Below are 17,501 nucleotides of genomic sequence, written 5' to 3'. Positions count from 1 at the left end.
TTACGTATATAGGACATACGCTATATAGTATATTAAAAATGGACTGTACGTTTTTACAAAAATACCTATCAGTAACGGTGTCCTCGTATATACGTAAAACGTTTTATCCTGATTTAAAAGTAATCGACCTTTCTTCTCCTTATTTTTTTTCCTCTTTTTTTTTTGCATTTCATGATCAACACTTACCTGCTATGGCTGGTTTCTGTGTCGATCGTTGAAGCATTGTATTGCACAGAAACTGTGACGAATTCCCGCGTCGACGTCGATGACGATAAAGATGACGACGATATCGTTGGGCTGTGCTGAGTGCTGCTGTGACTTGTCGAGTACTCTCGCGACGTCGTATATGTTACTGGGCTGCTCGTGTCTGCTGTCGGCGAGAAAAGAGAAAGAAGGGGATTAAAACGAGACCGTTAGGTTTTCTCTCTCTTTTTTTTTTTCTTTATCTTTCCTTTTTTTTCTTTTTTGTCTAATTTGTTCAATGCCCTCGAGCTGATCACTCACTGATCACTCACGATCATTTTCAATTAAAGAGAGAAAAAGAATGCGTGAGTTTGTATATGTATATTGTAAGGTTGTGTGCATGTGTATGTGCATGTCTATATATCTCTTTAGAAGTCAAAGAGAAAGCCCGAGGATATCGCGCAACGATGTAGACGATGAAGACTGAAAGAAGTAGCCCTTCGGTGTCTCTCTTATCGAAGGGGCTGCTCCACTGTGCTTGCGACGGTCAACCAAGCTTGTGGCGACCGGATTGGCGGAGCTTTCACCGCATACGGCTTAGGGATATGCAAACTGAGAGTGAGAGAGAGAGAGAGAGAGAGAGAGAGAGAACGAGCGAGAGAGAGAGAACGAGCGTCACCAAGTAGAAGTATTTCCATACGAGAGTATTTTCTCTTTCAGAAGCTCTGATCGATCATTCGCTTATCTTATCCTTAACCTTAATATTCTAATATTAGAAATTCAACATGATTTGACTAATCATTTATGTAATGGCACGAACAAACGAAACGGGAGTAATTTTTGTACGTAGATTCAAAATGTCTATAACTTACTTTTTGTTCGCGTTTGAATAAAAATAATGTAATGTTAAATTGTGCAATATAACTTATAACAATATAAATATATTTATATAAGATATAGCATACATTAGCTTTTTTAGGTATAGTTAGATAGATGATAATTAAGTTTTTAGTAAATAAATTAAATAAGACATATATATGCATATATATTATGAGTGTAACTTCAAAATTACATGACATTATAAAAGATTAATCTAATATTAAATATCTTATTTAGCATATGTATGTGTAGAAAGAAATTTTGAAAAATATTATTTCGATATAAATATGTGAATTTGTTATATATATATTGATCAAAGTTTCTCTTTACAGTTTCATTCTATGTATCTATATATAACTGAAAGATAAGAAAAAAATATATAAATAATATTTACTACTCGTAAGGATATGGAAATACTTTACTCGCGAATAAAACGTAAAATGCGTAGTCGGAAAGTAAATGAGTAGACGGAAGGATCGATAAGCATTGGCGTGGGAGATGGAAAATAAAACAAGAATATTTTTTTAATTTCTTTGGAGAACACGGACCGGTAGAAGATGTGACGACTATTTCCTCAGTTGTTCCAGGTTCTCCCGAACCTTCCTCGCAATCTTCTTCTTCGTCGTCGCACGACGGTCGTTCTTGAATATTTTCGGTATGTTTTGGTCTCAAAGTTGTTGGTAGCCTTGTAGGTGCCACGTAGACCGGCGTTATCAAATCATCTGTAAAAATTATAATTATTAATATTCTATATATCTCATTATTATTAAATTTTATCTTGAAGATGGCAAACGTTTAATAAAAATTGTTTGTTTGTGCGCGTGAAAATGACACGTATCCGTGTCATGCATCCGCGGTTTCCTAGATCATTCCGTTTCGGACACGAATACGAGCATAATATGACGTGAAAATTAACTATGGACGTGACGACAATACCGAACGTATTCTCTGATGTTGACGTTTAAACGCACGATAGCGTTAATGAGAAATGTCCTCGCATTTCCATAATGTTGACGACAACTTACAATCCATGACATGTGAATGTCTACTTGTTTCTCCAAATTTTACGTGTAGTTAGATATACGTATATTTCGGAACATGAAACATGCATATAAAAATATTGTAGACATGCGTTTACATTTGGAACAGATACTGACAGATTCAATTAAAAAAATAAAAAAAAATAAAAAAATAAAAAAATAAAAAAACAAAAAAATAAAAAAATGCAAAGATGTATTATATCTTGTATTTGTGTAATAATACTTTTTTAATCTTCCATGAGAAAATATGCAAGGATATTTACATTTAAATGGATAATTGTTATATGAGAACTGTATTATTCTCTATTATATACATACATACATACATACACACACACACACACACACACACACACACAGTAGTTTATAAAAAAAAGTTATATTATTTTTATAAAATATTTCTATATTTTCTTCTTTTATTTTCATAATTTTTATTGATCTATATATATATATGGATGTATGTATGTGTGTGTGTATACTTTGTTTTTTCAATATTCGCAAATCTTTGTTATGTGGAAATGAAAAATTGAGATGAAAAAGTAGAACGACGTAAATTGTCATTATGTGAGTGTTAATGTTAGCTTCATTCTTAGCTTGGAACTTTGCCCATTCGAGACGAGATCGAAAGCGGTCATAGGTATCGATCCGTAGTCTGTTGAACTAATCATGGACTGTTGCCAACAAATCTAAAGAGACACGTACGAAATATTTCAAATATAAAAATATATGAAAGAATATTTTCTCATCGTTCGCTTATGATGTATTATGGAAATATCGTCAACAACTATATTATTAAAAATACTTCGAAGGGTTATTTAAATATTTATATTATGGACCGACGTAGAATGTATACAGCTTTCATATATATATATATATATATATAGGTATATTATTTTTTTCATTATCTATACCGTGAGCCGGAAATTTTATCAAAGCGAATATATTGAATTTTATTAGCTTTTTCTGGTCGGTTCGAGAGAATATTTTTAGCTAAATAATGTGCAGATTAAATAACATTCATTCCTGTTTTATATTTGAGGACAAAGAATTTTTAATATTCAAAAAAATCAAGAAGAAAGTGAAAAAAAAGTTTTTACGTCATGCAAATGATAAATAAATGAAAAATTATTAATTTATTAATACGTTCAGTATCGCGTTGATCGTTGTTGATCGGCACGCAAAATTTTAGAGATTTTGATTAAAACGTTTCTTTTTTTTTTTTATGACATTTAAAAATTTATGAAACTATTATCTAGTAAGGACAAAGTATAATATATAAAAATTATAACAATAAATTATCTCGTATCTTTTATTTAAAAAAGTCTAATAAAATAATTAATGATATAATATTAGATAAATTTTTATCTGATATCTTATAGATATCAGATAGATTATCTGAATCTTATAGATATTAATATTAATATTTTATAGATAATATTATTTCGTCAATAAACGCGTTAATATTTGAATTTTAGAACGTTTTATTCGTTTCTTACACATGACCATTATATATTATTCCTTATATGTCCATATGCATAATTTATTGTACGAGAAAAAGAAATAAAAAAAAAAAAATATGGTAAGAGCCGCCATAGGCGACAGTGCCTTACCAATTTATATGTGTTCCATCCTTGTCTAGGGGAGTGCTAAACGTCTCTCCTTTCATACTACACAAATGGTTAAGTTTAACCACGAGCTTATATAGTAATCGGCCATTGCACGAGTACTTGCGAGAGAGCTGTTACTGATTAATTTACAAAAACATGCATTAAAAATACAAAAAGATATAATAATTATCATCCAAATAAAAGTCATATAGTCAAATCTATGATATTTCATAAATTTTCAAGCAACATCGTTACATATGAACAATTTTATTGTTAAATTAAAGATACGACGAGATGTAATGATGCCATCTGGCGTTGGGCGGACGAACTACCAACAGTACATCGACCCCGGACGGATAGAATAGAAAAGAGAGAGAGAGAGAAAGAGAGAGAGAGACAGAGACAGAGAGAGACGAAGGAAATTACTTACACCCACGATGAAATGTTTACTTACACTTACCGGAACCAGGCTCGTAAATGGGAGTGCATTCTTCGTCTTCGTCGTCGCCGGCACATCCACTTCCGGCACCGGAGAAGATTAGATCGTCCATCACCCCTGGGAAGCCGGATGCTGGAGTCTAAGATACGGAAAAATTCACGAATACATTTTGTGAAACTAAATATAAATGGTATAGAGATATTTTTGTGAATTCGTTCATTTTCTTATTAACATTTTCATTTCGAACGACGTACATATTATGTACATATTATATGTATACATACATACATACATACACATAACGCCCATGAAGAATGAATATTCAGATACAAAAAGCATATACATATATATACATATATATACATATATATATATATATATATATATATATATATATATATGTCTATATAAATCATCGAAAAATTGACGCTCATTGTCAGATATAAAAAGTATATCGAGTGTATCGATTAATTTACCTGCTGCATGCGTTGCAATGGAGCAGCTCTATCAAGAAGACTTCCAGCTGGTAAAAGTTGAACGTCTCCTCTTGTAGTAACTCGACTGTCCTTGGCAGCAGCCAATTCCAAGATTCTTGCACCATTGACGACAAGGCCAGCGATTACTCCTAAAAATGGTCTTTCGACCCTTCCCTTGCTTCGATTCCATCTGCCACCTACTTGTATGGTCGATTGGCTATTGAATACTGAGTGCTGATAGCCTGTAAGAGATAAAAGAAAATAAGGCTATAGTTGTTGCGATGACATCTTTATGGATGAAACATGATTTTTGGATTTTTTTTTTCTTTTTTTTCCTTTTTTTCCCCCTTCTTTTATCGATGGTAACCATGGACAGTCCGATCACATAGAGAGGGAATATCATTGATTTAACAAGTGGTGATTCGCTGTAGTACTCTACAAATTATTCGTTTGACCGTTGATTAGGCGAGCATGAAGAGCTGGATGTGATGCGAGTCTCTTTATTGACCAGTCGATTTGGCCCTTGTCCTCGCATGTACATATGTATATACGATGTTATAGGTTAAGTACTTGTTTCTCTTCCTTCGTCCTATGCATGTAATGACCCGAAGGAGCCCTTAGCCCTTTGTAAGGTCTAAATTTGGTTGGTTTTGTGAACAGGCGGGTATAAAGGGTAAGGAATTACTTAGGGCTGTCTCTCCCTCTCCCTCTCGTTCTCCCTCTTACTCACTCTCTCTTTCTCTTTCTCTTTCTCTTTCTCCTGATTCGACCCTTTCGTACTCGGTATAACAAGAGATCTACATTACTTGTTGGTTTATCAAACAATTCATGAAGAATGTTATTAGAAATATTTTTAATGTAATTATTACCTTGCATGTTTATAATCTTATCGCAAGATGTAAAAAAGAAGATAAAGAAAATCCAAAAGAGGGAAAAGAAAGTCACGTTCGTTATTGTTTACTGTTAAAATACAAGATACCAGATGGAGATCGAGTGACTCGAAGTGAACTCGTTAGATCGTTCGATCAGGATCGATATATACAGGGAGATCTCTCGATCGAGAAAGATCGATAATGAGGCTATTTTTCGATTAGGCGACTAGGAACGAGTTGGCTGTCGTTCTGGGTCCGAAGAAGAAGAGTATATATATATATGTGTATATATATATCTACACGATGTATATATATATATATATGTGTATATATATATCTACACGATGTATATATATATATATATGTGTATATATATATCTACACGATGTATATATATGTGTGTCATGTGTTTTATATATATACACAAATATAACGAAGCGCATAAAAACGGGTAGGTTCGGACAACAGGCAATGGTGACATGCCATGGGCGAGTTAAATGCCACGGGGTAATAGGAAAGCAACAATTTGACGTGGTATATTTTTGGTAAAGAAGAAAAATAAGAAGAGAGAGAGAGAGAGAGAGGAGAGAAGAAGAGTAAAGGAAGAAGAAGAAGAAGAAGAAGAAGGAGGAAAGAGAAAACGTGGAGGTAGAGAATAAAGAGAATGAGGAGGAGGATAAGGAGAAACAAATAAGAGAGAAGTAAGTATAAGTATGAATTGCCATTGAATTCCCCGAGAGGATAATAATTTTCGGCGAAGCGAGAAAAAATGGGACCGGCTGACAAGGCTACCAGGCTTGCAGGAGAAAATAGAAGGCACACGAGTTGATGTCGTTTTAGGCTACGCTACGCTCGTTGTTGTTGGCCTTCGGTCAACCAACCAATCGGATTTATTTTATGCTCGAAAGCGTGAGACAGGATACTCGCTTAGTTTAACCTTCTTGAATATTTTACAACTTCGTCTTTTATTTGTAGATGAATATATATATATATATATATATATATATATATATATATATATATACACACATTTTATTTTGTTCCTTGTTCTTTTTTCTTTTTTTTTTTTTCGTTGTTATTTTATTTTATGAATTTTTAATTGAAAATGTTAGTCTATTGTCCTTTTTATGTTTCAGATTTATACACGGTACAAAGGTAATACACATAAAAGAAATTATCGTCATTTTCATTGTTGAAAGAATATTATAACGAGATTAATACGAACAGACAGATAGACCTTCGATAAGAATTAAACGTTTTATCAAGAAAATTGTAAAAGGAATACATGCAACTTTCAAAATATTATATATTATTTTATAAACTTTGTTCGTAATTGTATATATTGTCAGGATAATTCGGATAACGTAATAATTGTAAATAATTTTATATTATTTAATACGATTTTGTATGTGATTTATAAAAAAAAAAATTCTTTTAACACAGGTTATATTTCTCTATTGAAGAATTTTTATTTACAAGTAGTACGAAATTTTGAACAGGAAATAATATAGAAGAGTTCGATACTATATAAGACGAATAAGAAAGAGTCAGCTAGTTGGGAATATGACGGTGATCTGAAATTTCTGACTCGGCACTTGTCGACCAGGCATAGTCGGTTTATCAGCATAGTATAAAAATACAGCTGGTAGATCGTGTCTCTTCTCTTCTGGGCACGTGTGCGCGGGCGCATGCGCACGTGTCGGTATTCAGTGGCCTGAAATTTCTTTTAACGACTGCCTATACGTATATCGTATAACCTGCTGTTTCGTCCGCCATGATGCTTGTTAAATGGCACGTGCGCGCACGTGCCGAATCATAAACCGTACTGGAAATATAAAATTGGGCACGCGCAAACGAACAATCTACCCTTTCTATCGAGAAAACGAGATAAGGATGTCATTGACGGCACATTCCGATCCGAAGAAGTCCAATAAACTGTATCACTTTACTAGGAGAGCAGAAGAGCATGCCACGATACCCGGTTCGATTCGAGAATTTCGGCTAGTAGAAAGCGTGGGTTTGAATATAGTTTTGTACGTCTGTGTTTGTCTGCTGTCTGTCTGCTGTTGGTTGCTACTCCTGCTCCTGCTCCTGCTCCTGCTACTACTGTTTGCATGTGTACATGCGTGTGTGTGCACGTATATGTATGTTTCCATGTATCGTCACACCAAGCGAGAATTCTTGTTTGACTCTTCAGTGAGTATCGATGTGTACGTAGGTACCGAATTAAATTTCTGGTCTCCTTTTACATTTATATATATATTTATATATATATTTATATATATATATATCTATATATATATTTATATATATATTTATATATATATTTATATATATATTTATATATATATCTATATATACATTTATATATATAGATATATATATATATATATATATATATATCTATATATATATGATATGAGTATATACAGATACATATACAATATGTGTATATAGAAACACACACACCACTTTTGATATTTAATTAAAAAGAAAGATTTTTTATCACACTTTTACATATATTTTTTTCATAAAGAATTTTTTTACTCACGCCAATAATTTAAATATCTTATGTTATTTTAATTACCAATAATAAAACCGTCGGACAGTCGGATATTATGAAATAAATTGAACTCTCAATTATATATGGCGTTACCAATGATGACAGTATATATTCTGTCGGTCGTTTTTATAAATGTCGATGACAAAGGAATTAGATGATTTTAAAATTCAAGTGAGGCGTTCGATGTTTCGGAGCAATTAGCTCTTGCACGACATAATCTAAATTAATAAGTAAACTGACAGGAAAGTATGGAGTACCGGGAGGTGTTGAACACCCGAAAGTAGGTTAAGGCGCGCTACGTTCGGTTGCTTAGACAAGTGGCGTATTCGTATAAAACGGATCAGGAGACGAGGAGATGGCTGAGGACGAAGATGCCTAATCCGGAGAGGAGAGAAAGATAAATAGATACAGTTCATTGGAAATCTGATCACGTGGATAAGAATGATCACGTGAATCCATCTAACAAAATGGCCATTTTAAAAGACCAATGTAGGATACCGATCAAATGAAAAATATATATAAAGTTGATCACGCGAGTATGATCACGTGGGTATAGTCACGTGGGTTCATTTAATAAAATGGCCATTACAAAGAGCCAATGTAGAAATATAAAAAATCAATCAAATGAAAAATATATGTAAATTTGATCATGTAGCTATGGTTACGTTGGTTCACTTAATGAAATGGTCATTTCAAAAGGTTGATGTAAAAATGTAAGGAATTGATCAAATGAAAAAAAAAAATATATATATATATATATATATATATATATATACATATTTATAAACTTCATCGTGCCAGTATGGTCACGTGAGTTGATATAATAAAATTGCTATTTCAAAGAGCCAATGTAAAGGTATCCAATCCAATCGCCAATATAAGAAATCGATGATATGAAAAATATATGTAAATTCGTTCACGTGGGTACGATCACGTAGATTCATTTAATAAAATCCTCATTTCAAAGGGCCAATATAAAATTGTAATAAATCGATCATATGAAAAAAAAAAAAAAAAAATATATATATATATATATATATATATATATATATATGTAAATCTGATCACGTGGATTGCGTCTAACATAATGGCTATTTCAAAGAGCATAAAATAAAAAGTACGTGTCGTCGTTAAAATAATATTTCGTAAGACAAGTCGTATTTAATAATAATTTACGACCGAAGGTGACATTCTTCCAACACATCATCGATCGTAAATACGAAGGATGTATTTGAATGTTGTACGCGCAGAATGCTGAACGTGCAAATCGTTCGTATGAGTTTTGCATTATTCAGAGGTAAGTAAGTGAGTAAGCATGTGTACGTGTATGTCTCTACCGTTGACAACGTTCCGCATGAAAATTTCACCAATTTTCTCACGCTCACGAAGGGAAGCGATAACCAACCATGGGTACGTATACGTAATTACCATTTTGCGTGAGCGGTTAGATTCTCACAAAGATATCGAAAAATGTTATTTTTAATAAGTTATTCAATAACTTATTATAGATCATTAAATCATGAAAGTCTCATAAAAATTATGCGATTGTTATAATATTTCGCTTGGATTATATTATCTCTATATAGTATTGATCGTATATTGAAAAAAGTTATTATAGTGAAAGTTTTACATAAATCATATGATATGATCTATATACATATATATATTTTAATTAGATAAATATATATATGTATAAATATATATATATATATATATATATATATATATATATTAATATATAATAATATGAATTTTATACCTATTATAAAAATGATTATAAATCAAAAATCTTATATGGATCGTACGAGGTCTATATATTGTAAAAATCATTTTGGATCATTGAAAATTTTATTTCTTTTTAATCAATAAAATCGTTACGTATGTGTCAGTTTCGATGTGTGATTCTAAGCCAAAGATTTGGGAATAGTTCGAGTTCGCAATGTTTCGACTGTGGGAACCAAAAATGGTCGCGTATTTCACTCGCGTCCTCGTCGTTCACTGGGTATGGGAAACATCGATGATTCCCAGGCAATGTCAGCTCTTCGTTCAAGTATATGTACAAGTGCACACGTATACCAAAGCGGTTTACAAAGAGAGAGAGAAGGAGGATGCGTGTTGTCGTTCCGTTATATCGTTCGATGTCGTTCTTCTTGTTTTATCAAATAATCAGTTTAATTCGAACATCGTTTGATGACGGATCACACTTAACAGCATATACTTACATACACATGTAAATTTTTCATGATATTTATAAACAATAATATTTGTGTGCTGCGTGCACTATTTTTTATTTAATTTTTTTTTCTTTTTTTTTTTTTATAATATAGATATATAAATAATTTATATGCGTGGGAAATGAATGAAAAGTAAGGATCAAGATATCATATAAATTTTGTGTGTCCAAGGATCATTGGAAAAATTTAATAGCTTCAATAACATGCAAGATTATATCTATTATATTTTATTATATATTATTTATTATTTATTTAAATTGATTAAAAAATTAATTCATTTAATTCGAAAGGATTTAATTATTTCTAATCGCTATTGTAAAAATAATTTATTTCTTTATTTAAAGCAATTAACATTTTTTGAATCGATGTGATAATATTAATTTTATAATCACGTGAAAGAATCTTTGGAACTATGGACCTTTACGGAACATCGAGAGGACGGTTCTCGTAGAAACGTTCTCACGGTATGAAAAAAAAAAAAAAGGAAGAGAAAAAAAGGAAAGTAAAAAGAGAACGGCGTGGGCGGTGACTCGAAAGGAGGATCATAAAATCGATGTTGGGTCTTAGGTTACTTCGCGCTAATGATTTCTTTCCTTTCGTTTTTTTTTCTTTTTCTTTTTCTTTTTTCCTTTCTTTTTCTATAGACGAGAAAGGAAAGTAAAAATTTCGAGTTGAATGCTTATCTTTCCTTTCCCATGGGATCTTCTCTCCTACGTATGAAAACAATCGAGATTTTGGTGGCTCTAAGGCTCTATGGTTCTAAGGGAACGAGTGTGGGAACCGAGCGTGAGAAAAAGCTGGACAGAGGGCTGAAAATGCTATTACATGTAACAGGCTTCTATCGAGTACGCGTTAGTAAAAGAATCTATATATACTCATATGCCCTTAAAAAGGAAGAAAGAATTTATGAACTTTTCTTTATCCTATCCTATATATATATATATAACTATTTTATTACGATCAAATATTTCGAATAATTATAAATGATAACGAGGATTTCTTTGTTATTACGAATGAATAAATAAATTAATCGTGCATTTTTCTTAAAATTTCGTATATCTGTTAGATAGATATTATCTGATAGAAACGATGAAAAATTTACTTTTGTCAATTATTACTATTATTATATATATATATATTTTTTTTTTCTTTGGCTTTAAATAAATATATTATTAATATCAATTAATATCTATGAATAATTTTTAAGATATATAAAAGTATTATGATTAATTCGTATTAGATACGTTTCTTTAATCATTGCTACGATTTCGACGCCGTAGTTTTAGGTAAGAGTAAGAAAGATTCGCGTTGATTCATACTCGCATAAAAATAGAAAATATATTCGTAGGATCGAGAGAAGTGTAGAGGAAAAACACGTAAGGGGTAGATATCAGTGGAATGCATCAACCAGCATCAACGGTCTGGTCTCCTGGTCGATCTGGGAATCTGTTTCCCCTGAAGTCGCGAAGATTCTCACGATCAAAGAAAGCGAAAGAGAGAAAGAGGTGAAGAGGGAAAAAGAGAAAGAATGTTTCACACGGGAATGTCCTGGGAACGTGTTCGTATCCCGTAGGAAGGTATCTCCTTGATGTATATACTCACTTAAGTGTTTGTCTGTATATATCCACATATATACAGTGACACGTAAGAATGATATCGTTTACTCTTTGAAACTGGACAAGGTTTTTTTCTTTCTTTTTTTTTTTTTTTATTTTCGTTTAAGACATGTGAACGTGTAAAATGAGCGAATTAAAGTGGTTTATCTACTTCTTTGCATTAAGAATTTATGAAATAATATATGAGATATATTTTTCAAAAATGTCAAAAATCATCAAATTCTATGAATTGTTATATTAGAGATTATTAATATATAATTCTAGTTATATATTTGGTTGATTTTCTTATAAATTCTAAAAATATTTTAGTATTGTAAGATTGATCGATGAAAGTGTGTATGTAACAATCCTTACGATGGTTCTCTTTTAATTAATATTTAATTATCAATTTAAATATTCTAAGATTTTTGAATTGTTGCATTTGATTTTAGAATCGATAGAGGAGTTTTTGCTGATATTTTATTTAAACTTTCAAATTTTTCAGTTAATTTTTTTTTTTTTTTTTTGTTAAAATATAAAACTACAAGTCGCGGAACTTCTTTTATAATTTGAAAAAAATTATCCTCTAAAAAGTTTGTAGGAAAATGTCATTTAATTTTTAATATTCGCACGTACGTTCGATTTTTATGATAGAAATTTATGAATTTTGTGAGAATTTTATGAAAATAGTTGGCTACGTACTTTTCATTGTCATTACGATCAAATATTACAATTATCAATTTATCAAATTATTATTTTTTTTTAATAAATTGATGAGAAAATTCATATAACGTATCGACTCTATCGATTATTTTTCATTTATTCTAGAAAAAAAGGTCATTTTTATTTTCAATTTGACGCATTTTTGTTCCTTTTTTTTTTTAATAAAAATACTTTCTGAACGACATGTCACATAGTCATTCGGTACAAATATATTTCTATTGTCATCATATGCAAAATAAATTTTATTTAAATACACTATATAATTACGTTATTATTATTGATTTATTATTATTATTATTTTTTTTTTATAAATTAACGAAAAATTCATTCAACGTATTAGATTTTTTCGTATTTAATTTTATTCGAGAAAAGAATGAATCAACTTCAAAGGGTTAGATTTATTATACATAGAGGTATTGTCACATGACGAGGAAGAGGATTAAGGGGATAGAGAGTGATGTCAATTGTGGCGTCAAAAAAGGGTGGAGGAGGACGGTGAGAAGGGTGTTGGGGGAGGAGAAAGAAGGGTGGAGGAGGAGGAGGAGGAGGAGGAGGAGGAGGAGGAGGAGGAGGAGGATTCGTCGCGAAACTCTTTCGTTACTCTGAACGCCTACTACCGAAGCAGATCGCTTCGTTTGCCCCCAGGGACGAACTATCCCACGCCTCCTGGTGTTCCCGACTCACTCTTTCTTTCTTTCTTTCTATCTTTCTGTGGGAAGAGAAACAACGTCCTCGAGAAGCACGATCGAATCCGTGAGAAAGTATCTTGAGACGGGATACTATACGCGATCAGGGATTAAATTCGAGGAACGTCGAACGTATCTTTGCCTCTGTTGAAAGTTAATTTACGAAAATGAAAGTTTGTTCAACGATTGAAATAATTTCAGACGTAATAGACTGAACAATTATTTTCTATATCTCATATTTTTTTTAAATTGTTCAAATATGATTTATACGTGTGTATATATATATATATATATATATATATATATATAATAATTATTATTTAAAATATTAATAATATATTAGGTTTCTCTATATTTAAATTTGTTATTTATTTAATCAATAAGAATTGCTGTATAAAATTTACTTTCCTTATTATTTCAAAATGAAGATTAAATTTTTCCATTGTATATAAAAACAAAATGGAACCATTTAATAATTCTTTCTTAATTAATATCATTTTAGGGAGATTTTATTTATTAAAAATATCATGAAAAAATAACAGTGTATATTTCTTATTTAAAATCATTGATTATATTTCATGGTGTAGAAATGATTAAAATCGATTAATATTTGTTGGATTAGATCGTGATCATTGTAGAAACGATTGAAAGGGGGATGCGTTGTGCGAGCATGCAATGAAGATAAGGGTCAAGTTTTACGAGGAAGGTTTATCGAATTCGAGGGGTCGAGAATCCCGACGATCTTCGACACAAGAGGTTAAAAGATCTTCGATAGGTTCACCAGGATGGATAATAAAGGCAACCAACGATATTCTTCGAGAAGTAGAAGAGAAAAAGAAAAAGAAGGAAGAGAAGAAGGAAGAGGAGGAGGAAATGGAGAAGGAGAAGGAGCGGAGACTCTTCTCAGGCCAATTAAATCGTTCCCACGGGATTGCACCGTGGGAGAGACTCCAGGAAAGCGAGAATTTGAATCTCTTGGTGAGCCGGACTTCATGCGATCGTAAGAAGTCGATGTCTCCGACATTGCGGAAAAAAGATTTAATATGGAAGTCGCGAAAAAAATTAAACAAAATGTCATAGAGATGTGAAACGAAAAAAAGAAAAGGAAATATCGTTTATATCGGATTAATATTATAATTATCTTAAACTTTAAATTTGTTATTAATCGAATTATATTTAGATAAATCGTAATATAGTGTAATAATTAATAATATTAATTTGCACAATTTATTAGAAATAATTAAAAATTAATATTGCTATGTATGATATACATATGTATATACGTATATAATATTTCGATGTACTTAATTCTTCTTATATTTGATTAATTATTATATATGTGATAGAAAAAAAAAAGAGAGAAAGAAAGAGAAAGAGATAAGCACAACTGAGACGACAACGAGATCGATATATAAACGCGTGAGAACAAAGGGAGGACTCGTGGGAAAACGGCGAAGGCGCATGGCGCTTCCGATACCAAGAGATCATGAGCGACGAGAAAGTTCTTCGTCTTTTTACTTCCTTTCTCGATTCATCCCCCTTCATCTTTCTACCCTTTTTACTTCTTCTTCACATAAGAATTGTATCTAATGATAAAGAACTTTTATTAATAAATTTATTAATAGATTTCGCTATTACTATTTAATAGTAATATTTGTTTAATCATATCAACGATTATTCGATGTCAAATAATTTTAATATAATAAATATAATATATTTTATAAATTGTTAATTCATAGTTTAGAATGTTTTGGAGTGTGTCTGATATATCTTTTTAATCGAATTTAACGTGAAAAGAATTTTCATAAATTTGCTTCTTTTCTTTTCTTTTCTTTTCTTTTTGTTAAAATTAAAAGTTTTGATTGTTTCGTTGGATAAAGATATGTGAATAATTGTTGATCAACAACAAAAAAAAAAGAAAGAAGAATAAAAGAAGAAAAAAAGAAAAGAGGTGACATTTAATAGTTTTTATTTGGCATATCCATATAATGAGAGAAATTTTAATTGACTTGACGCGTCACTGACCTACTTAAAGTACATAAATCGTACGAAAAACGCTTGACTCAAGTAGTCACCGAGTAGAATTATGGTGGGGGTAACTCGACATGGCCTTGCACTGTCGCACACTCGAGATTGGAATGTCGAAGAAAAAAACCGTCGCGCCAGATGGCCGCTTTGAATTCCGAGAATGCCGTTTGTAGTATGCACTCATTTAAAGTCAATGTACCGTAAACTTTGACATAGTTTTATATATATATATATATATATATATATTTTTGTATTTTGATATACTATTAAAAACGATGACTTTTCAATCAATTTTCTTATATAAATATTTATTTTCATATTCGAATGTTTCTTTCTAATCATTGTTTTTATATTACGAAAAGAAAGGTTGATCAATCGACGTTCTTAGATTATCATTATTAATTATAAGTATTATATAAATGATTACAGGCATGATAAAAAAAAGTTTTAAAACGGAGTAATTAATTTTTCAAATCATCTGAGAACTTTTGCAGCAGTCTGTATTTAAATATTAAAAAAAAAAAAAAGCGAAATCGAGCAATATTCATGAAGGTTTTTATTATCAAAAAGTTATAGACTTAATATATATGATATTAAAAATATATATATATATATTCTTTTATTTTATTTATTATATGTATATTATCAAAGTAAACCTTTACGTTGACTTTTTTCATAGATTTTAGAGAACCTAAGATTTTTCTTTTTTTCTTAGAGTAATTGGTGATAGAAGTTTATTTTTTCGATTTCAACATTAAATCTAGTTTATGTTAAAATTTAAGAAAGTTTATCAGAAATTTCAATTATTTAATTATCGTTCGATTCGACGTATAAAAAAAGATAGAAAGAAAGAAAAAGAGAGAGAGAGAGAGAGAGAGAGAGAGAGAGAGAGAGAGAGAGAGAAAGAGAGAATAAGAAAGAAAGAAGAACCGGTTTTCATTGCTTGAAAGGAAGATAGAAACAGATACATCGCGTGTTTTCATTGTGCACATGAATATTGGAGAGAAAGGGTTGAAGACTGTCTCACTACTTTGACGTTCTCAAAGAATAGGGGATCATGTGACGCTTGGTTAACGCGTTCGTGCTTGGAAAGCGCAAAGCCTCACTGCACCCTTTCATTATTCTCATGTGTTTTTCTCAACTATTCAAGGACTAACATAATTTGTGTCTTCGTGCCCACTCAAGGGAACGAATCGAGTAAACATCGTTCTTAGGATAACATGAAATCTTCGAAAGTTTCATTACGAGTGACACGGTTAAATTATAAATTAATACAAGTTTCGCGTATCATTGGGGATCATTGAAAATGTAAAACGTTATGAATTTTTTTTTATTGTTAAGTTAGCTTCATCGAATGATTGTGTTTGAATTTTTTTGTAAGTTCAATTATAAAGAAAAATGTAAAATAATATATTATTTAAATAAAAAAAATATATTATATATTATTAAAAAATAAATAAATGAATAAATAATAGTAATAATAATAATAATGATATATGATTGATCATTTGCAAAAAAAAAAATATATATATATATATATATATATAAATTCTTAGTTGCATTTGTAACGATCGAATCGTTTCTTAAATGGTTTGATATCACATATGTAAAAAATATATGCACAATTTTGTATTGTATTATTAGAAAAACGACGGAATGAAAAATAATGAATTAAATCATATATATATATATATATATATATATATATATATATATATCTATGTAATAAAATGATTTTAATAGATATTGGAACGTTATTGAATCTGAAGGAATTCAGAGTCGCGTATCCTTTAATTTTTCTAACAAAATCGTACGTTTACTTTTACAATTGAAACATTCTATGTTCGCTTATCTCATCAAATAAATAAAAAAAAAAAAAAAAGAAAAAAAAAGGAAATTACAAATTAAATTATAAATATAACAAATATGATATTAATGATAACTAACATAATAATGATAACTATATAAGAGTATATAATAATATATTATATACTCTTATATACGTATATTTGAAGATTGTTGAATACGAAGTAATTTTGTCAAAAATAATATCGACGTTCTGACGAAGTTTCTACAATTTTTCAGCGGATATCTCGCGTACCCTGTAGAACAGGCAAACATGAAGGGACGGAGTTGACTTGTAAGGCCGAGAGAAAGAAGAGGATGAGAAAGAGAA

General features: G+C 30.7%; 2 protein-coding genes and 1 non-coding gene across 14 annotated transcripts in view; 1 reads left to right on the top strand and 2 right to left on the bottom strand.

Moving 5' to 3' along the window:
* LOC118446380 (uncharacterized) overlaps positions 1–4,303 on the top strand; it is a 33,774-nt gene extending 29,471 nt beyond the window's left edge. Inside the window, exon 17 of one of the 2 annotated variants that reach the window (XR_004839573.2) lies at positions 3,994–4,303. Coding sequence is in view for 1 of the 2 variants with exons in the window: in XM_035876988.2 (XP_035732881.2) it covers positions 3,994–4,074 (81 nt within the window). In the remaining variant the exon portion in view is untranslated. The remainder of the gene's footprint in view (positions 1–3,993) is intronic. The other variant, XM_035876988.2, reaches the window with a different exon arrangement.
* Nrx-1 (neurexin 1) overlaps positions 1–17,501 on the bottom strand; it is a 261,548-nt gene that overhangs the window by 5,655 nt on the left and 238,392 nt on the right. For 5 of the 11 annotated variants that reach the window (XM_035876972.2, XM_035876974.2, XM_035876979.2 and 2 more), the window contains 4 exons: positions 4,625–4,866; positions 4,164–4,287; positions 1,611–1,784; positions 187–370 (listed from right to left, as the gene is read on the bottom strand). In XM_035876972.2, coding sequence (XP_035732865.2) covers positions 187–370; positions 1,611–1,784; positions 4,164–4,287; positions 4,625–4,866 — 724 coding nt within the window. Of the gene's footprint in view, positions 1–186; positions 371–1,610; positions 1,785–3,712; positions 3,847–4,163; positions 4,288–4,624; positions 4,867–17,501 lie in introns of those variants that run through there. The other 6 variants (XM_035876973.2, XM_035876982.2, XM_035876976.2 and 3 more) reach the window with 5 other exon arrangements.
* On the bottom strand, positions 3,670–3,775 carry LOC118446400 (U6atac minor spliceosomal RNA). The gene has a single exon (XR_004839581.1). It is a non-coding gene; the product is annotated as a U6atac minor spliceosomal RNA (small nuclear RNA).

This window comes from Vespa mandarinia, chromosome 10 (genome assembly GCF_050613455.1).
Source record: "Vespa mandarinia isolate Hongniang chromosome 10, ASM5061345v1, whole genome shotgun sequence".
Classification (NCBI taxonomy): Eukaryota; Metazoa; Arthropoda; class Insecta; order Hymenoptera; family Vespidae; genus Vespa; species Vespa mandarinia.
The sequence above is the reverse complement of the archived record's forward strand: the minus strand, read 5'-3'. Positions and strand labels throughout refer to the sequence as shown.